The following is a 19,234-nucleotide window of genomic DNA, read 5'->3' on the forward strand; positions in this document are numbered from 1 at the left end:
TCACGTCTGTGAAATCTATATTCTATATGCAATTAAATCCTATGGAAATGAGGTATGCCATATGTATTCTTATCATCTACAGAAAAGGATCTCCTTATCCTCTGGGCATCAAATTGCCAGTAACTCCATGGGCTCAGCTTTACTACTGCATCCTTCTTTTTGCAACGAAGGAAAAACAGCTGCACTACTGTAGCAGCTCTAATAAGACATGCGAACAACAGGGCCTCCTTTCCAATTCTAGACAGATGCCCCAGCCACTTTCTCTGCAAGACACATATTCCCTCAAGAACTAAGAAGGCTTTGTGTAGGAAGAGCATTCAAAAAGACTATAGAAATGTCACAAAATACATACTTTCTCAATAATGTAAAACAACTTCCAAGAACTCCAGTCCTCTTATCCTTCCAAAGAGAGTTAATGAAAATCCTCAAACAGAACGGATACTATCTGGAGAAAACAATTATTTCTTGGGAATTTCATTTTGAAATTCCAGAAAGTGTTGAATTGCATTGTTAGGACTACCAGCACCATTAGATGACGTTGCAATTAAAGACGCTCTGGTGCAGCATAAATCTGTCCAGCACATAGAATCAGTCCTATTTGCCATGAAGAGAACGTACCTTGGTTACTTAAGCTATCATAAGAAACAAAAGGCCATCTGTGCTCTTCTGGTACCATATGTAGTACCAAGTTCCACACACTGTTACAACCAGGCACCGTTTGTAATTGAGAACTTGTCAGTAATTCAACCGTTACCAACTGTTCATTGAATTCATCACAATTAAGCACTTACATAGACAGTTGGGAAGATGGTTTAAGTTCTTGTCAATATTATCGCTCGTCCGTACTTATATATACCTACACACACACTCCCTTTGACTCTCACACAATCTTTTTAGTATAACAACTGAAAAATGTTCTGGATTGTACAGAACAATACAAAGAATGTCATATTCTTTAAAGTACATCTTCACTTTGTAACTACAGACGAAAGGTAAGTTTGCTGCCAGTAAACATGGTGTTTGAATACCTAAAACATAATTTGACTCATCTAGCCTGTCTTAAAACAAAAGGTCTAAGAAACCAAACGTAACCACAACAGTTAAGTTTTCAGAGGTATATATTAAATGACTTACTGTGATGATTAGCCCTTTTTCCTGGAAATATTTAACCAGGGGGATGGCATTCTGCTTGAAATTCATTAGTCTTCTTTGAGTAGCTTTCAGGTTATCATCAGGTCTCCCTTGCTGTTCAGCACGCTTCAGTAACCTTTCTTTGAGCCTTTGATTGGAACATGCCAGAAACACCACCAAATCTGGTGTACAGATCTGTGGAAAAAAACAATTTAAGAATTCTGTGACTGACTGCTCAGCACAACAGGACTCAGCAATTCCATTACTAGATGAGAGTCAGATATGCAACATTTGCGTAAAGTAGAACTTAATTAATTTTCTATCTTTTCATTTTGGGGGGAATTCACAGGTGGACAAATCTGTAAAACAGATTAAAAATAGATTAAAAATAAATAGATAAATTAAAAAATTTAAATTAACAAAAAATAAAATAAATAAATAATAATTCCATGTAGCTGGATTTCTGTCATTTGGGGGAATACAACCTGAAATACTCTGGCCTTTTCCCATGGCAGTCTCAGTACAGAAAAGTTCTTCTAAAGTCAAAAGAAATGAATAAAACTTTTCAGTTTTGGGGTGGTGGTTATTAGCCTTTGGTTGCAAAGTAGGGCACTGGCAGAGTAGGATATGGAGGAAGTAGGACGTGGCTAAAAAGCAGGGCCATTTTCAAACTGTAAAGGACAGTCTGATAAGCAGTACTAGCAAGTAGAATGGTGGCCTCTTTATCATTACAGAAAACCAGATTTTAAAGAAAATTAAATTACGTTTTATACGCATTGTAGAGGATTATAGACCTGAGGACAGAAACTACAACCTAAACCCCAAAATACTAATTTTGGTAATTTTTCAATTCCATTAGATTTTGAAACAACTAACCTTGTAATCTAAGGTGTTGTTTATTTGTTTGTTTGTTTGTTTTTTAATAACTGTCAGTGGGAGAGAAGCTGTCTCCTCTCTCTCCTAAATCCAAAACAGGTACCACAACTTTATAAAAGCAGAATAATTCTCCCACTTTTCAGCCTATTTTAATTGACAGGGTTATTTTGTCCTTTCATGGGATGAATTAATTACGACAGTTAATCTTATTACCACATAATAGCTTTAAGGCACATAATTATTCATGTGAATGACTATGAAAGTAAGTTTGTGTTAGACTTCCATGCAATGTGGACTTTATTAAAAGTAGCTCTGTTAAATGAGGGTTGCTTCGTTAGCAGTAGAAACATAATGAGAAATCAGACATTGGGAGTTTAAAGAGCATACAGTAGTAAAGAAATCCAGATTTTGACATAGTTCTTAACCACTGCTACAAGAGAATACAAAAGAATTCAAAGCCTGTTAGGCATGGAACGCAATCTCATGAAAGGGAACGACTGATGCACATTGCAGAGGACTGAGTGAGGTGTTTCATGTCACAGTGTGAATATCCAGCTGATTGGAACTTCCTAACATGAATTAGAAAAATTCAGAAATTGTAACTGTAAATCAGGGATCTAGAAAAGCAAAGAACAAAAGTGGTTTATATGAGTGAATTTTTTTATTTAGTATTTCCGTTTCTGCTGATTCCAATAGTTGTGAAGAAAGATCGTAAGAAATCTTCAGATGCTCCAAGCTGCAGCTGCCTTCTTCCCACTCTCAATACGCACTCCCAAATATCTTCCAGACTACCATCCACGACACACTTAGGTCTGTGAAGTCATACCAGACATACTCAAGAGTAGAACCTAAGCTTTAGCATATCACATAATTTTTCATATAGCATCAAACCTTACACAGAGTACTTAAAATAAATAAATCTCCCATTAAATAAGTAGCTCTAAAGAAAAAAGAGAAGGAAGCAAATCGAAGGTTTCCTTCTCTTTGACACAGACACGAGACTGCACCTTTCCATGGTCAGTCTTAATTCTTTAAAGAAACTGTGGCTGACTAAGTGCAGCCTCACAGCAAGGGAAGGATCTGAAAGCCACCATGACCCCACCAGGTGTGAGGCTTCTCACCTGCTTAGTTCCACCAAACTGGGCAGGCTTCTGCAGTCAGTTCCTTTTTAAGAAAAAGGGAAAGCATACCCTGGGCTGAATTCTTTAAGATTCTCATTGTAAAATGAGGATGATAATGAGGTACAGCACAGTAAATGCTGGGAGAAATTAATTAATTAGGCTTTTAATTATTCCCTATTGCTTTTTAAAATGGAAAGGCCTCTACAGGAGTTAAGTATTGTTGTTCTTATTTTTTTTTGACTAGTAACAGTAACAAAAGACAGTATCAGAATCTCAAGAACTAAAACTATTTATTCTGACACCAGCTTTGTAATTTGAAATACATTTCATTCACTGAAATAAAATGCCATTGATAACAATGGCTTGAAAGTCGTAGTTCTTGAAACTTAGTTTCAAAGGAAGTATTGTCCAAAAGGTTTTCTGAAGTGGAAGAAAAGGTAATTCAAGCATATTTGAGGTATAAATACAAAATAGATTCATGATTATGTGATGCCTCTATGAACTCTTCTCCTACCTACAGAATACTCTTCATCATCAGAAAGTAGCTGGAAACCATTTAAAAAACACATCTCTACTTGGTTTTAGATGTATGAAAGGGTAATATCTCTTCTACATCCACAGGTCTACAGATATAATAGCACTTATGATATTTTCCTACATGCATTTATAACCTTCAGGGTAAACCCTTGAAATGCTATTGATATTTCATTCCTGATTTCATGAAACATTCTGCTTCCATTTACCTCAACTGCACCCACCTGCAAAGCATGCTTATAAATATGGTGGAACGTAACAGCTCTGTGTGAATGCATGGATGTCTGAGGTTACTCCTTTGCTGATACAATAGCTAGCTATGTAAATATGAGTACAAGTTGCTTTTTTTCTGGTGATGGAAATGATTTTTTTATGACTTATCTGAAAACAAGATTTTATTTTATTTTTTTAAACTCAGAATTAACTGTTGTTGATTTTAATGACTAGGAACTGCTTTTTTCTTAGACTTGGCTTATAGAAATGGTTCTCTGTGTATGGAACCAGCGCAGATAGAACTGGATTCCTTCATGCTGATTTTTCTTAACATGCTTATGTTATGTTGAAGGTAGGGGGTCTTATTCACATCCAAGGGAACCAAATTTAACCACTTACTAATTGGGATTTGGCAGAAGGGAAAATCTTGGCTAATGGGAACAGGTAGGTTTCTGGTTTTTCACAACTTTCTGAAATTTAACTGAGACAAAAAACATATGGCATCAACTTAAAATAACACTGGTGGGTAGGAAATGTTCAATCCTCTCATTCTTTTAGAATAGTATTTACTAGTAAGTAAAACTTACTCTCTGTGGGTCTAAATCTCCTTCCTAAAGCAGTACAAAGAGTAATTCCATTCAAGTCAGTGCTTAAGTCCATTCAAGTGGTGTTACTGATGTAAAGCAGTGTAAGTAGAAAGATGCTTGTCTCTCTGGGGATATGTTCTACATCTCCTCTTATTACTGAGAGTAGAGTGGTTGTTTGCTATAAATTAGATGATTACGCTCTCTGTCGTTATTCCTCATTAGGCAAAAGATGAACATGCTTTGTTTCTTAATTCCTGGTATGTTCTATTAGATACTCATGAGAAAACTTAACTGACAGTTCATGAACAATCAACATTAATTCAACAGTGCATTTTATTCCAATTGGTAAAGGTTACCAGCAAGTTAGTTTATGTCCATTGTAAGGGCACTCTCCCTTGTAATTACTGATTTGATTTTTATAATTCCATCTCTGCTGGGTTACTATACTGTTTTAATAGTTTATTTTTTTTCTTGTTTTATAAGACCAAAATCATGTAGTGTATTGTCAAAGAATGAATCCTGAAAATAGGATTTTTTCTGGTAAGTGCTTCTGAACCATACTCACACTGCCTGACAATAAGCTCACAGCAAATTGTCCAGACTAGGTGATTAGGCCCTCTAGTAATTGATTAAGAGTCAGATGCCTTTAGGAAGGACTAATGCAGTATTTCCCCTGTGTAAGAAAGCTAACCAAGAGGAATCCCTAGCTGTAAATACTAGTGTAAGTGCTACAAAGAAAAGTCTAAGTAGATCCCAGGTTCAGAACTGCTCAGCAGGCATCTTAATCCTTTCTGAATACAGAATATTAGGTCCCTTCCTGAGAGGTAAGGACCAACAATGGATGAGCTCTCATTTGGCTAGTAGGGAAGAACCTTTACCCAGAAAAACAGCAAACATGCGATTTTACCCAGCAGAAATTTGAACCATTGCTTGCTTTCCCCAAGAGTTTTTTAGCTACCAGGAGGTAAAACAGATAATGATAAGACCATTCTACAAGGCTTCCTGTTCAGGCTTGACTTTAAGAAAGCAATTTAAAGCTCACAGGGCCAAAGAGAATGAATGAAAGGAAACACAGCAATGCAGCCTGCTGTTATGGTACACTCCTACCCCTCGTACAGACTGGGTACATATGACTGGGTACATATATCCATTATCACAGACTATACCTGTGAGGCTTATCAGCCTGGGACAACAGACTGGAAATTTGGAGGAAGGGAGATAGAAATTGAAGAAAGACTGAAATGAAGAAGACGTAAAGACGATGATGCGGAAAAAACATCTTTACTGGAACAAAAGCCTATTGCAAAGGACAGATTCTTTCCCCTTCAGGCAATTAAGAGAAGGGTTTCATTCCTTTCATTAGTTGTTCTGGAGCTCATGTTCTTGACCAGTGACAAAGCAGATTTTCTCTGAGAAGCTCTTTGCTGAGCATGAGCTTGGCAGTTGGACTGCCATAGGTGTGTTGGCCACAAACACCTATGTCAAGCTTTCGAGAGGACTGAGCAGGCATCATTTCTGCTTGGAGGTTTAGGTATCAGACTTGGAGGAATAGTGCTACTTTCCTGACGCTGTGAGAGGAGAAGTCGGCTCTTCCCAACATCCTATACTGTCCCTTCTACACAGCCTGTTTTACTTCAGCACAATTATTTTACACAGTAATTTCCATAAGGAATATATCTGGGAGTTAAAAAGTTAACTTGAATCACAGCTGAGATGAACTAGTTATTCTTTGTACATGTAGCACGTTTATGAATATTCTTAAGGAAATTTTAAACAGACAAAATTTACTACAGTTATTTAAATTAACATTTTACATCTTCAAATATAGCCTTGTCACCAAGGCCATATAACACAAAAATATTTCTAAGATAATTTCTACAAAAATATTTTCTGTTTATCAAGGAATTAAATGATATTCATTAATGAGTATTCATTAATTCTACCTGTTCCCCATTTCATTTCACTGTTAATAAACCTCACAATTAATATATTTTAAGCAAACTTCATCTCGATTTACTTATTCTACTGAAATGAATGGTGTTAATGGTGGTGAAGAAATTACTGAAATCAGAAGGAAATTTATGCATGAATGAGTGAAAATGGAAAAACAAACAAACAAAAAATCCACAAAGCAGTAATTGAAATTAACTGGTAAATAGTGAAGTGAGAAATTGTTTCTCCTGGGACAAGAGAAACTTATCACCATGTGAGAGATTACACACAAAGTCAAACTGCCGTTTCTTCTTCACAAGTCATTTGAGTTCAATACACCAGTCGGAGACATTTCATTACAGTGCTACCAGAGAGGAAGAGATTTAGCATGCTTGAGCATGCTGGTACCGTAGGTGACTTGCTGAATTTCAAGCTGACAGGTTAATGGTAAGTAAACCATTTTCTCCTTGGCATTTTCGAAAGTGTGCTTGGAATCTAAACACCTTTCTAGTATTTGCACTCAGTTGAGATAATGGATACCTTAGAAGTGTCTGCTTTAGGGTTGCTATATGTCTAGGCTCAAACTGAAAAGATAAATAAATAAAAAAGTATTAAATCAGGACTACTACCAATCAGAAGAAATTTTAAAATGATCAAAATCCAGCAATTATCAGGTATTTAAAACAAATACATAAAGTGTAAGTTCTGTTTGCTTTTAAGCCATTAAAATTCATGTTTTCTTTTTTTTCTTCATAACCATGAGCACTTGAAACTTTGTTTTAAAGTGAGAGCTGAGATTCTCATAATTGTGTGACTTCAAGGTTTTATGAACAATACCACTATCATAAATGTTAGCAGTATTGACTCTGCTTTCTGGAAGTAAGAAACGGGAGATTCAAATTCTGGCAAGAATTAAAATCTGACAAGAATCCAAGACTTTCAGTGAGAGAAGTTATATATTCACAGAATCATAGAATATCTTGAGTTGGAAGGGACCCACAAGGATCATCGAGTCCAAATCCTTCAGTCTTTGAAGGTATAATTAAAAGAAAAAAATACAGGCTTGGCTTTTGACTCAGATAAGAATTTCACAGAAAATTAGGTAACTTCTCCAATACTCATGGCTATGAGGTCTCACAGGCTGAAAGGAGTAAGTGACCATTAAGAAATTAAACTGGTATAAGTATGGCAGAGCTGCTGCTGGCTGCTAAGCACTGCTGAAAATCTGAAAACATCACTGATGACATCTGAAGACTTCTTTCCTGCTTGAAATAAATGAATGATAGGAACAGTGATAGTAAAAAAATAAATAAATAAAATAGAAAAAATAATGCTTGAATTCAAATGTAAAATTCCTCAGATGTGTAAAGTGCTTTTCATCCACTTACTGCAGATTGACATTATTGCTTGGAAGCAGTGTTTGTTCCTTCTGGTTTCTAGATCCGAGCAGGAAGAGAAATACTGTGTTTCTGTGAGTATTGCAAATGATAGGTTGGTTTATCCTAGGCACTTTAGTCGTTGGGATGTGATGTGTTTTTAATACAGTTCTGCCTAGCAACACTTGGAGTACTGACTGGCCAAATGGGAGCCTGGCAACATAATAAGAAAGGAATCATAATCTTTTAACTATATGTATGTTTGGGAATGTTAGCATAAGTTGGTTCGCTTTGACTCATTTATCTAAAAATAACATTTTTCCCAGAGAAAAGTTTAGCTTTTGGATTAGTTAACAGGATAAAAATGTGCTGGTAGTACCAATAGCAATTACGAGTGAAGTTCAATAAGAATTCTTTATCATCATGTATTTTTGTACTAGATATTATATAGGACAAGTATTGTAACTAGAGTTCAGACATATAAGTTTTCATTTAACTTTTTCAGAAAAAAAAGAGATAACGAAAGCTCAAATAATGTCAGGTCTCAATAACAGCTGTCAGCCATAAAACTGAAGGAATTATTTGAGCATAAATAGTTTCTGTTAAAGATGTCTGCAGACCCAGCACAGTCAGACTCTGTGTGCTTGCAAAAGAAACCAGGCACCTTAGCTGACCTTCCTCTTTTCCGCTCGCTATTAATATGGTGAGCCATTTCCAATATAAATTAGTTTATCTTCACAGTAACTCAGCACAGTTCTTACTCGTGAAATCAATGTAATAATATATACAAAACAGTTTGGTAAATAGAGTTCAAGGAATTGTAGTGCTCAGGAGCAAGTTGGATGTTATGCCCTTCACGTTTTGCCTTTCAGTTCTTTAGCATCCACTGTCCACAACATGCGTTGGTGGAAAATGGGGAGACAGTGTGGCTTAGATCCCAAATATATGGAACAACATACGGGTAACATAACAATATAAACTTCTTATGATTAATAAAGACCAGACGTGCTCTCTTGAATGATAATTATGTTAGGTTTTGGCAGCCTGCTTTGTTTATAGACCTTCTATGCTCATTACATTTGTTCAGTCTCTGTTTGAGCCTTAGCTACTCTCTCAGTATCTTGTATTACTCGTCTCTAGTTCCACGTAGTGCAGTAACTTGTCCTTCACATTCTCCCCTACAATTTATTTTTGGTATTGTTGCATATATTCTTGGAGATCTTTTCTGTCTGTGTAAACAAGGGCAAAGGAGAAAGGCTATACAGTGGAAAATGATACTTGTAAAAGAATACTTCTTTGCTTATTTCAAGCTTTCATAGGATTACTGATGAATACACATCCCAACATACTCAAATGAGAAAGAATAAGCGAATAGTCACCCTTGTCCCTGCTGCTCATTCCTCCCACTGACAGCTACTCTATTTCCTATATGGCCAAAAGAACTGAGAAGGCAAACGTACTCTCTTTAACCATATACTAATTTACCTTCATTATTTTAATGTACATCATAAATTCCAAAAGTGTTCAGGCTGCTTTACAGAACAAATAATAATGTAAAATCACTGTTCTAAAGGATACAATTTCATTTTAGAACCCTTGTAATCAAAACAATTAGCTGCAAAGGGATCATGCAATGAGGGAAAAAAGTTAAATCAGTAGTAACTCCTACGTCATCTATCTGTGTATCTTTTGACAGTTCCCCTAAATGTAACCTTTAAAATGGCTTGTGTCATACAAACATATCTGCTGTTTTCAGGTACATAAGCATGCAAAGGTCTTAAAGAGACCTTCATAAAATAAGTATGCGTCTGTGTCAAAACTGATGATAACAATAATAAGAATCAATTTTTATTCACAACTTTTTATCAACACATTTCAGTATTCTACAGGGGATGTCTTTGTAAGAATAAGGCATACTAATTACTGAATAATGTGATTTGACTATTTGCATTTTGTGGGATTTCACCATTTTCTTCGGAAGGATGTCCCATTGCTTAATAGGTCTTCTAATTAAAAAAGTGTCTTACTATTTAATCAAAATTTTCTTTGCTGAAATTTCAACTAATTATTTCTCATCTTGTCACTTTTGTCTAATGAGACCAATTCTGTTCCTTCCTCATTATAAATTATGAATGGCTTCTACACACTGCTAGCAAGAAAGCTATAGCATTTCTAAACTGTGGAAAACACACACAGCATCTTTAATTGCAGACCTACACAAATTATCACAACAGTTAATCAATGAATTCACCACAACTCAATTGCACTTCCCATTGAGGGATCTCTGTGTTGCTCAGAAATACTAGCATGTTTAATGTAAATAATCTGACATGCCATGGATTACTGTCAGCCTCATCCTGTGAGGGAAGACAAGTACCACATCTGCTGATAGTTCCCTTGCCTTATTACAAGACATTGTCGTGTAAGTAGTATTATGGCTTACTAAACAGGATTTTAAAGAAACAGCAAGCATTTTATTTCTGTAAAATATAAAGCTAACATGAAATACTGGATTAAAAAGGTGTTGTACGTTGAAATACATACATCCTTTTTCTGCATTTACTTCCATGGCCTTAGATATGCTCATATAAGAGGTCAGCTGCAAGGATAGATGAAAGAGGGAGGGTTGCCTAAACAGACCAAATTTTCGTTCCTGTGCTCCCATAAAAGCTCTATGGTTCCTTTCCCTCCCCATATTCATTTCAGAGCAGATAAGATTGAAAGGTGGCCCTATATGAAGTGCTGTGCAATTTTTTTTTTTTTGAAGGACTCAAATAGTCATCTATCTTTCAGGCAGAACCAGGCCTTGAGGAGGAAGATTTAGCAAATCCCATTAGACTAAAAATGAACAAACTGAGAATATAGTCAAGTCTAAAATGACTAAATCCATTCTCTCTTCTCTGGAAAAGTAAGACCAATCTACAGCATCCTTGAAATGGAACATACTAAAAAGGAGCCCAAGTCAGAATATCTATCATCCATCTTTCTATCAGTCTTTTTTTCATGCAGTTTTATACAGTGAACAAGGGCTAACCAAACTGGCAGAGTGGAATCTTTCATATTAAATTTGGAAATACTAGAAAAGCATATTTGAATGATGCAATGGGAGGGCTCAACCATATATGAAACATAGTGTTAATCTTTCTCCTCTTCCACAGTGTGCTTTGCAAGAGATTCTTCTACTACCTCCTCATCTCTGCTTCTTAGTTGCATTAGTAATGGATCCTATGATGGGTGCTCAAATGTTTTTTAACTGGTTTTCCATTGTGGAGGGAGAATCTGCTAACTTGAAGCATGTCATAATTTAGCTCCTGTCAGTTCTTCCACTCTTACATCCCCCATTCTTTCGTCAACCACAACGTAAGTGCAAAATTAGAACACCAAGAAATGCTCTTAAGTCATGCTATCACAAAATATACTGGAGATAAAAATGAGACAAGGAAATGACCATTAAGCCTAAATTCCTGCTCTCTGTTTCGTTTATAAAATAGTTAATCTTTCCTTTTGTTAATTACAAGGAGATATAACTGGCAGTCATTGGCTCTTTTCTATAATAACTCTTTTGTCTGTTTCCTTTAATTTCCTCAACTCGGTCTTCTAAATTTTGCCCAGAATACCTTATAAAAGCACATTAATGAAATGCCTCATTAGCTGCTTTCTTTTGTTAGTTCTGCCTTGGCAATGCCACTTAGAATTCAAAGTACAGAAACAGCAGTATGCTAGTGATTGGGAAGTACTTTGAAATGCTCTGCTTGAAATTTCAGCACTGAAACTGCAACCTTTACTTGTGACCACAGCCATTACGTTAACGGTGCTCGGTAAGAAAATTATGTAATCTGTTTGTTTTTCCACTGAAATAAAGTATTTTTAGATGAGTTTAAAATATACACAGGAAAACAACATCTGAATAGAACTCAGAAATACAGTTTTAGCTGACTATATCTTAGAACTACAATTTATAATAACCAAAATGACCTAAAAATAAAAAGTGCATTTATGGTTTAGAAAAACTTGCAAAACAGGCAATTTTAACTCTTATTTTATTCCCATTTTTTCAATGCACTATAATAAACTTGAGACTAAATTCATTGTGAAGATATGTATTGATTTAAGTACATTTCTCTTAATGTACAGTAAATTGAACAAATAGATGTGGAATATAATGTTTTCCTCCTTTCTAAATAACTAATAAATGAAAAGTATTGTTAGATTTCATGTAATTTTCTTCTTCACCTTGGGAGGATTTTAATTACTGAGACAGGAGACTTGGATCATTGGTTATACTATCACACTGCCTTTTTACAAAATACTCTGGTTTCACACTCGATAACATAAACCAAAAGAAGAACCTTTTGTCAGTCTGTAATAAGGTATTTGCAAACATTTAAAGAGCAATGCTCAGTTAGAAATAGCATATTTCTTGGAATCTGCCTGTTAATTTCAAGAAGCTTAGCTGTTACAGAGATACATAAGTAATTATAAGAATAAAACCAAACTCTTACTTGGTCCTCAAAGGAGATTGCCTGGGCAACATCTCTGGGAAATCCATCGATCACTATACCTTCTTCATCAGGGATCTGCATTAATCTCTGCTTGATCTCAGTTATAGTTGTTTCCTTTCACATAGAAAAGAAGTTATTTATTCAGGATTGTAAAGAAGGTTTTCTTGTTGGTGCACATTAATACAGCATGTACAAATCCTTAGAAAGTAAACATTAACACAGGATAGGCTTAACTTTGCTGTACCTGAGGGGCTAGTTCTCCAGTCGTAATTATTTTGGCAATTAGACTCCATTTTCTATTGCTGCTTGTGCTGTGGATCTTCTTCCTTAACAATTCACCAACTGATATGTAGTTAAATCCATAGCGTTCTGCTATTTTCAAACTCTGTGTTCCTTTACCACTTCCTGGGCCACCTATTGTTAAGTATAAGCAAAACATTAGATTAAACTCTCATCTGAGGTACCCAGTCATATGTGAAATCTCTGTTATCAGCACCGATCTTCAAACCATTATCAGGATAAATCTTGCCATTGCATGATTTGTTACTAATCATTAGAAATTGGTCTTATCTACCTGATCATAAAGGTAACAGTTTTTACAAGTAAAGAAAGAATACAAATCTGCTTATGGAAAAAAAAAAAAAAAATCTCTTTTGGGCTTGACTTCATTCTAAAGCTATTTCTGCAAGGGAGTTTTTTTTTGATTTGTAGTAGAAGGAGACACAAGTGAACTGGTCTCCTCTTGAACTCTTTGAATCCGAAGGTAGAGTCAAATTGTCTGAAGTGTTTATTCATGACAGAATCACACCTGGTGAAATAAGTCAGTGAAATCAATGGACCATTCACAAAATGGATCTAATAAAATTTCTTAAATATGTTTGCATGAGTTTCTGAGGTTTTCTAATTGTAAAATACAGAAAAATATTAAATAATCAGCAGAGGTGTTTCCATAGAGATTTGGTACATTGATTTTTACTGAACTGTGCATACTTCTGGTATTGATGCTTGAAGCATCTCACAGAGAAGCAATTTGCTGGGTTCAGCTTGCTGGACAACCTGAAAAATACAGAGACCCTGGAATTTAGCACAGGCAGAATTAGAATCAAAATCACAGAAAACAGCCACACTAGATACCAGGGAATGCTGAAGTGAAGGTTGGCTGGACAGCAGAAGCAGGAATGCATGTATAAAAAAATCAGAACAGGTCTGAACTAAGAGGACATGTTATGATGTGAAGAACAGGGGAACTAGAATCCAGTATGTCGAAATAGGGAATGATTTTAATAGAATAAATATTTATGTATAGAAAGGTGTGTTTTACTGAATAGCATAACAAAGCAAAAACAAAACACATGTTTTGGTATTAATTCCTGACACTAGCTGGTTGGAATTTTATTTCAACAGGCAAAGAATTAGTCTAATTAAAAATATAGTATACATTTCCTGTGAACTTTAAAAAATAGAGCAATGCAGTGAAAGTAAATATAGATACAATGAGCTGCCTGTTAGTAATAATACAACTCTTTCCTTTGTTATCTGTTTCATTCCCATAAGTAGCTTTTTATGTAATTAATACAGATTTGACGGCAGAATAACTTTACAGTATTTCTTCCTACATGGTTATGTGTAACCAGGCTCAAACCTGTACCCCAGCATTACATGCCAGAGAGCTTTCAGCGAAACCAGCAGCCACTAGCAGCTCTTCTGTCCCCCTGACCCTGGTAACTCTCTGCCTTGCCCTTGCAACTCAGATCAGGACCCACCTGATGAGGATGGGCAGGGAAACGTGGATATTGTTAAGGTGTTACTTAAGCCTTAACCCAGCCTACAGTTTAGTTACACCCTTGGGTAGCGAATGCTTTATCATTACCCAATTAAATAAATAATGCTTAAATCAAGCCAGGTTAAAATAAATACAAATATAAGCATCTGTACATCCAACTTGACAATGTAATTACCGATGTTCATAAAACACACAAGCAAAGATGTGAAAGAAAAATTGTCTTATCTCTGTACAGTAAGACTCCAGCAGAAAAATACTTTTCCCTCACCGAGTTCACTTGCTGTTTGTCCCTAACAAGGCACAAACTTTCTCTCTTCTTTTGGCAGATTGTGTTAGCCTTTACAGCTATTCTTGAATGTCAAGTCTTCTAGGTGACCTAGACGGACTTATTTTTTTCAGCTATCCTCTTCATTAGAATAAAGGATGCTTCCCTTTTGTAGATCTGCAAGCATCTGTTATACCAGGAATCACCTCCTCCACTGAAGTGCCTACAAGGCAATTCTGCTTTGGCTCTCCCTCTGATGGCACACCCAGCCTTCCCCACGACAAACACATTTCAGCAAACCTTTTGTTCTGTTTCACTCCTACATCAAAAACGTACCTGATATAAATTTTCAAACAAGATAATTCTATGTCTTTTATGGTTTATTACAGGCTCTCGGTAATCTGGGATGATAGTGGGTTTGCAGTAATTGATTTCCAGTGCGATTTTTCTGAAGTAGATGAAAACGAGAGCACAAAGAAGTGCTGCTAATTGCCAGATGATTGCTGCTGGTGTGCATGGAATAGATTTTGCCAGGTGTAAAAGTATGATTACTACTAAATACAGCAATGTCTACTCACTGTCTAAAGGTTGCCATAAGCAGCCTTCTATATGCATAAAGCCACATATTGCAATCTAGTGAGCATAACTTAATTTGTATTTTATAGTATTTGTGTGTGTTTACACGGTTAACATTTATTTCTGTGTATTTATGTGGCTTTATTTATTGGCAACAGTACTACTGGATAAAAGGAGCAGTAGGTTGTGACTATGCTTCAAAGCAAAGGGTTTATAAAACATACCAGAGCCAATGCTGTGCTTAATTCTTGCAGATATAAAACTTCCTTTCAAGGATGGAAATTCAGTTTATTTCCCTGGAGATGCAAGACCAGTTTGAAACAAACTATCCTGCACTCCAGAAACAATAAAGATGCAAAATATATATAGCTCATAAGTAGAAAATTAGAAATGGTAGAAAATTTGAAAACAAGGAAAATAGTGCGTGTATTTCAGTAGAGATACAAGAGGTGCCAGAAAAACAGAACTGTTTCTCGAAAAAAGCATCTGTCTCTGTAAAAGCCTAAAATAGCTGAAAAAAAAATCAGTAAAACTTTTTGAAACCAAGTAGGTAGACTTCATTTCTGAAGAAGAAAAGGAGATCTTGCCTTTGCCATTAAAGAGAAGCAGAAAAAAAAGGCATAGATCAGCACTTCGTTCATTCAATTTAGATTTGCAAGCATAAAAAAAGGAAAATATTTGCTTCAGTGTTCATAAACTTCTCATATATTGTGTTTTTCTCAATCCAAAAAACGTCCCTTTATAATAAACTGGGATTATCCATTTACGATCTAACGCTGAATTTAGGTAATAAAAAAAGAGGAAAGTGATAGGACAAAACTACATCCCACAGTAAGTCATTATAATTTATTGAACTCTGTATTCATTTTTGACTCTGATAAATTATACTGAGAAACTGTTCACTAGAAAGGAAAATCAAATCACTTTTGTTTTTCATTCTTTTCACTTATTCTGAGATTATACATTATTCAGGAAGAGCATGACAATTATTTTAAGTATTTCATACATGTCTAGACTAAGGAACATTCACTGCATCTAAAATTATGTTTTCTAAGTGTTTTTAAGTGATGGTTTTTGTGCCCCAAAAGTTTTACTAAAGCAGTTGTTTTAATTTAGTTTTGTCAGTGGAAGTTCAAACTTTTGACTTCGCTTAAATTGTAAATTCCAGTTCAGTTTGTGTAATAATAAGATTTCTGAAAAGATCTGTGATTTTAAAATCTAGCTGTGGACTGGATTTAAGAAATAAAAGGGTCAGCTGACTACTGACAGTTCAGTCTTTGATCTATCCTTTACATTTTGCTTATAAAAGGATATTTTTCATTAAGCGCAGTTTAAAAACATACTGCAGAATGGAGCTAGTGACGTGAGGTAATTCATTTTATAAGATCTTTGTATTCAGGCTGTATCAATAGTAAAAATGCATTTGTTGAAGTATGTCAGGAAGCACATTTTTAAAATGCAATGTAGTTTCCTAGTGTTATGATGTCTTAGAAACTTAATTTTCCATTGATTCAGACGTGTGTCATCCTGGCTGATTCCATATGATTTTTCTAAAATCCAGTCACATACTCACTTTGCAGCTTTACATTTCATCAGAAGACTTCTCTGCAAACGCAGAAAAAGAACAAAAACCAACCCCACACTTTTGAGTTACTTTTTGCCTTGAAGCTACTTGGTTCATTATATGGATGATAAATTTCATAAAGCAAGGAGGTTGTAAAAACCTTTATGGAAGCATTAACGAGATCTTGGGCTGGTGTATTATTAAAGTTCAGAAATACGTGAAGCAGAAGACAGTTTTTTAACTTCTGTTCATTGCAATCTCCAACAGTGAATGGGACTAGTATCGTCCTAGTTAGGCAGTATGGTGAATTATGGCCAGTTAGACATATCTACTTTCTTAACTGAATGCTTAGCTGGCATTTTATGCAAACTGAAAAGTATGCAATACATTTTTTTGTGTACAATTTTTGTTTCTTGAAATTAATAGTTCACTTTTTTCATTATCTCTCTTTTATTTAGTATATTAGTTACTCTTTTATACTTCCCATCTGTTTTTACGTGCTTTCTCAATAGAAAGTTGAATTTGGATGAAATTTTCTTGATATTGTACAAAATTGGACAATAGCTGTCAAGCTATTGATTTGTGTTTCTATCAGATCACACTACAATAGACAGATTCAGAGAAACTCAGTTGTAAAATAAACCTGAAATAGCTTTTGTGGGATGTTTACAATGTTCCCTATATAAATGGGGGAAAAGAAAAGCTTTGTAAAATCCATGCTCTGTTCACTATATGCTGGTGTTCAAGGATTTCACTTCAAATACTCCTGCGCTCAGTTCCAGAGCTGAAAGCCAATCTCTCTTTCTTTCACCTAGATCAAATCTTCATTCATCACTCTACTGCAATACAGCTACACAGATCTCAATGCATAAGAGGCTTCTGTGGTGACTGAAAAGGAGCCAGTTTTTCTCCTCTGTGAAAAGGAAGGCTAGCTAATTAGTTAAGATGAAAGAAAGGCATGTGTTCTTTCCCCATCTAATGCAAACTATAGTTCAATGGTGCATGGAGAGATTTGCATGGAGAGAATTGTAATTCAGAAACAAAAGATCAAGACAAAATGCTTAAGCAATTCTTTTGGCATACCACAAATATATAGAAAAATGCTTGTTTTTCTGTTTTTAATATATTAATATCATATTTCCAAGAACTGCTGTTTGCAGAGCACACGCTGTTCTTAGAGATCCCACTGCATAGCACAGAGAAGACATTTCTATTTTCTTTTACTATATTACATACTATTCTCTGTTATGGAGAAAATCTCTCTCTCTAAAATAAATAAGGCTTTATAGGCAAAAAAAAAAAAAAGAGATTCTTGTCACCTGACACCTGTGTTGTAACTATTTAAACAGTGCAGAGAATCAGGCATTAAGCCTCAACGTAGAATCTGGAAAGACAACCATCCCAGATTACAATCAAAATTCAGAAAAAGAAGAAAGCATTGATTTAGCCTTAAACTGCAGCTATCTCTTAATAAACAGAATGCTGGTCCAAGGCTGGAAAAGACGAGTTGCTTAGAAAGTACACTAAACAGCACACTAGAGATAACCTGGGGAGAGAGCACAATTAACTAATGATAACTGATGGCTCACTCTCCCTGAAGATGGCACAAGATTCACTCACCAAATAGATCTAGGGATTAATTACAAGTGAGAGTATACGTTCACCCCAACTGGATGTACCGATCTGTTTTCAAGGTTCTAAATATAGAGGACAATTGCTCCCTATCACCTTTTTGAGTGGGCTTATCCAATGTTTTTAAATATCCTTTTTTTTGTGAGCAGCTTTGGGTACATCTACCTTAAGTGCTTCAGTTCCGATCCAGAGGACCCTTTGGAAGAGCACTTTGGTTCACATGGTGGACCTGTCACAAAATGGGTGAGCTGAGTTCATTTTAGGTTAAATTGTACTGGTAGATGTGCTCCAAAAGCGTGAGCACTCCAACCACTAATGGGGATTCAACCTACGGAATATGACTGCAGATGCTCCCTCTAACTCCATTAAAATGCTAACACTTGGGATGTTGTGTCCTCAGCACTAACAATTTCACTTTCTGATACACTAATCAGGCTGCACCACTTGCTAAGGTAGACAAAAAATGCATTTAAATACATATAAGCATCCGATGTATTTGCAGGACCGAATATTAGATGAAGTAACAAATATAAAATCTTGTCAAATTGAGTCTGCTTTCATACCTATGACAAGGATAATTTTTGGTCGCGGTCTTGCAGGATCAAACACATCATACTCCTCTATTAGCTCAGCAGTTTCAGAAAGGTCAGTGTCACTTTCTATAGAAAACTGATGGATTGGAGGGAGTCGGTCATACCGTCGGTATGGGAAGTTGGAATTGTCAGGCATCACTGTAAAACAATAAGATAAACTGGGAATTGTGGAAACATACAGAAAGCTGAAAACCTATTCTTTACACAGATTTAAATAAATGTAGTAAGTAAAAGGCATAAAGGCTAGCTTTTCTGTAATAAAAAATATAATATCTCCTAATTTTACAGCGTGCTCACTATTACTGTATTAATTATTCCTTGCCTCTATTTAGCTGATTTATTAAATTGGAACCATTAGGAGTCAGTTCTCTTGGGTGTTTCTTTAAATTTATAAGCACTTCAGCTTTGCTGTGAAAATCTGCTCATAGCACCCAGAGTTTGGCAGTAGCCTGTGAGAAGAAAAACCTGGTATTGTGCAGACAGCCTGTACTGTCAGGAAGAACTCCTCTGGTGATACATGTTGTACATAGAGATAGAGTAGTATTCTTG

At 35.6% G+C, this 19,234-nt stretch overlaps 2 protein-coding genes across 3 annotated transcripts in view; one reads left to right on the forward strand and one right to left on the reverse strand.

Moving 5' to 3' along the window:
• Window positions 1-19,234, reverse strand: part of AK5 (adenylate kinase 5) — a 94,952-nt gene that overhangs the window by 72,834 nt on the left and 2,884 nt on the right. For both annotated transcript variants that reach the window (XM_083846514.1, XM_083846513.1), the window contains exons 3-6: window positions 18,656-18,823; window positions 12,517-12,686; window positions 12,273-12,386; window positions 1,135-1,326 (exon numbers count right to left, since the gene is read on the reverse strand). In XM_083846514.1, coding sequence (XP_083702640.1) covers window positions 1,135-1,326; window positions 12,273-12,386; window positions 12,517-12,686; window positions 18,656-18,823 — 644 coding nt within the window. The remainder of the gene's footprint in view (window positions 1-1,134; window positions 1,327-12,272; window positions 12,387-12,516; window positions 12,687-18,655; window positions 18,824-19,234) is intronic.
• Window positions 11,543-19,234, forward strand: part of PIGK (phosphatidylinositol glycan anchor biosynthesis class K) — a 98,740-nt gene continuing 91,048 nt past the window's right edge. The window contains exon 1 of the mRNA XM_083846520.1: window positions 11,543-11,588. The gene's annotated coding sequence lies outside the window, so the exon portion shown is untranslated. The remainder of the gene's footprint in view (window positions 11,589-19,234) is intronic.

This window comes from Anser anser (assembly GCF_964211835.1).
Source record: "Anser anser genome assembly, chromosome: 8".
NCBI lineage: Eukaryota > Metazoa > Chordata > Aves > Anseriformes > Anatidae > Anser > Anser anser.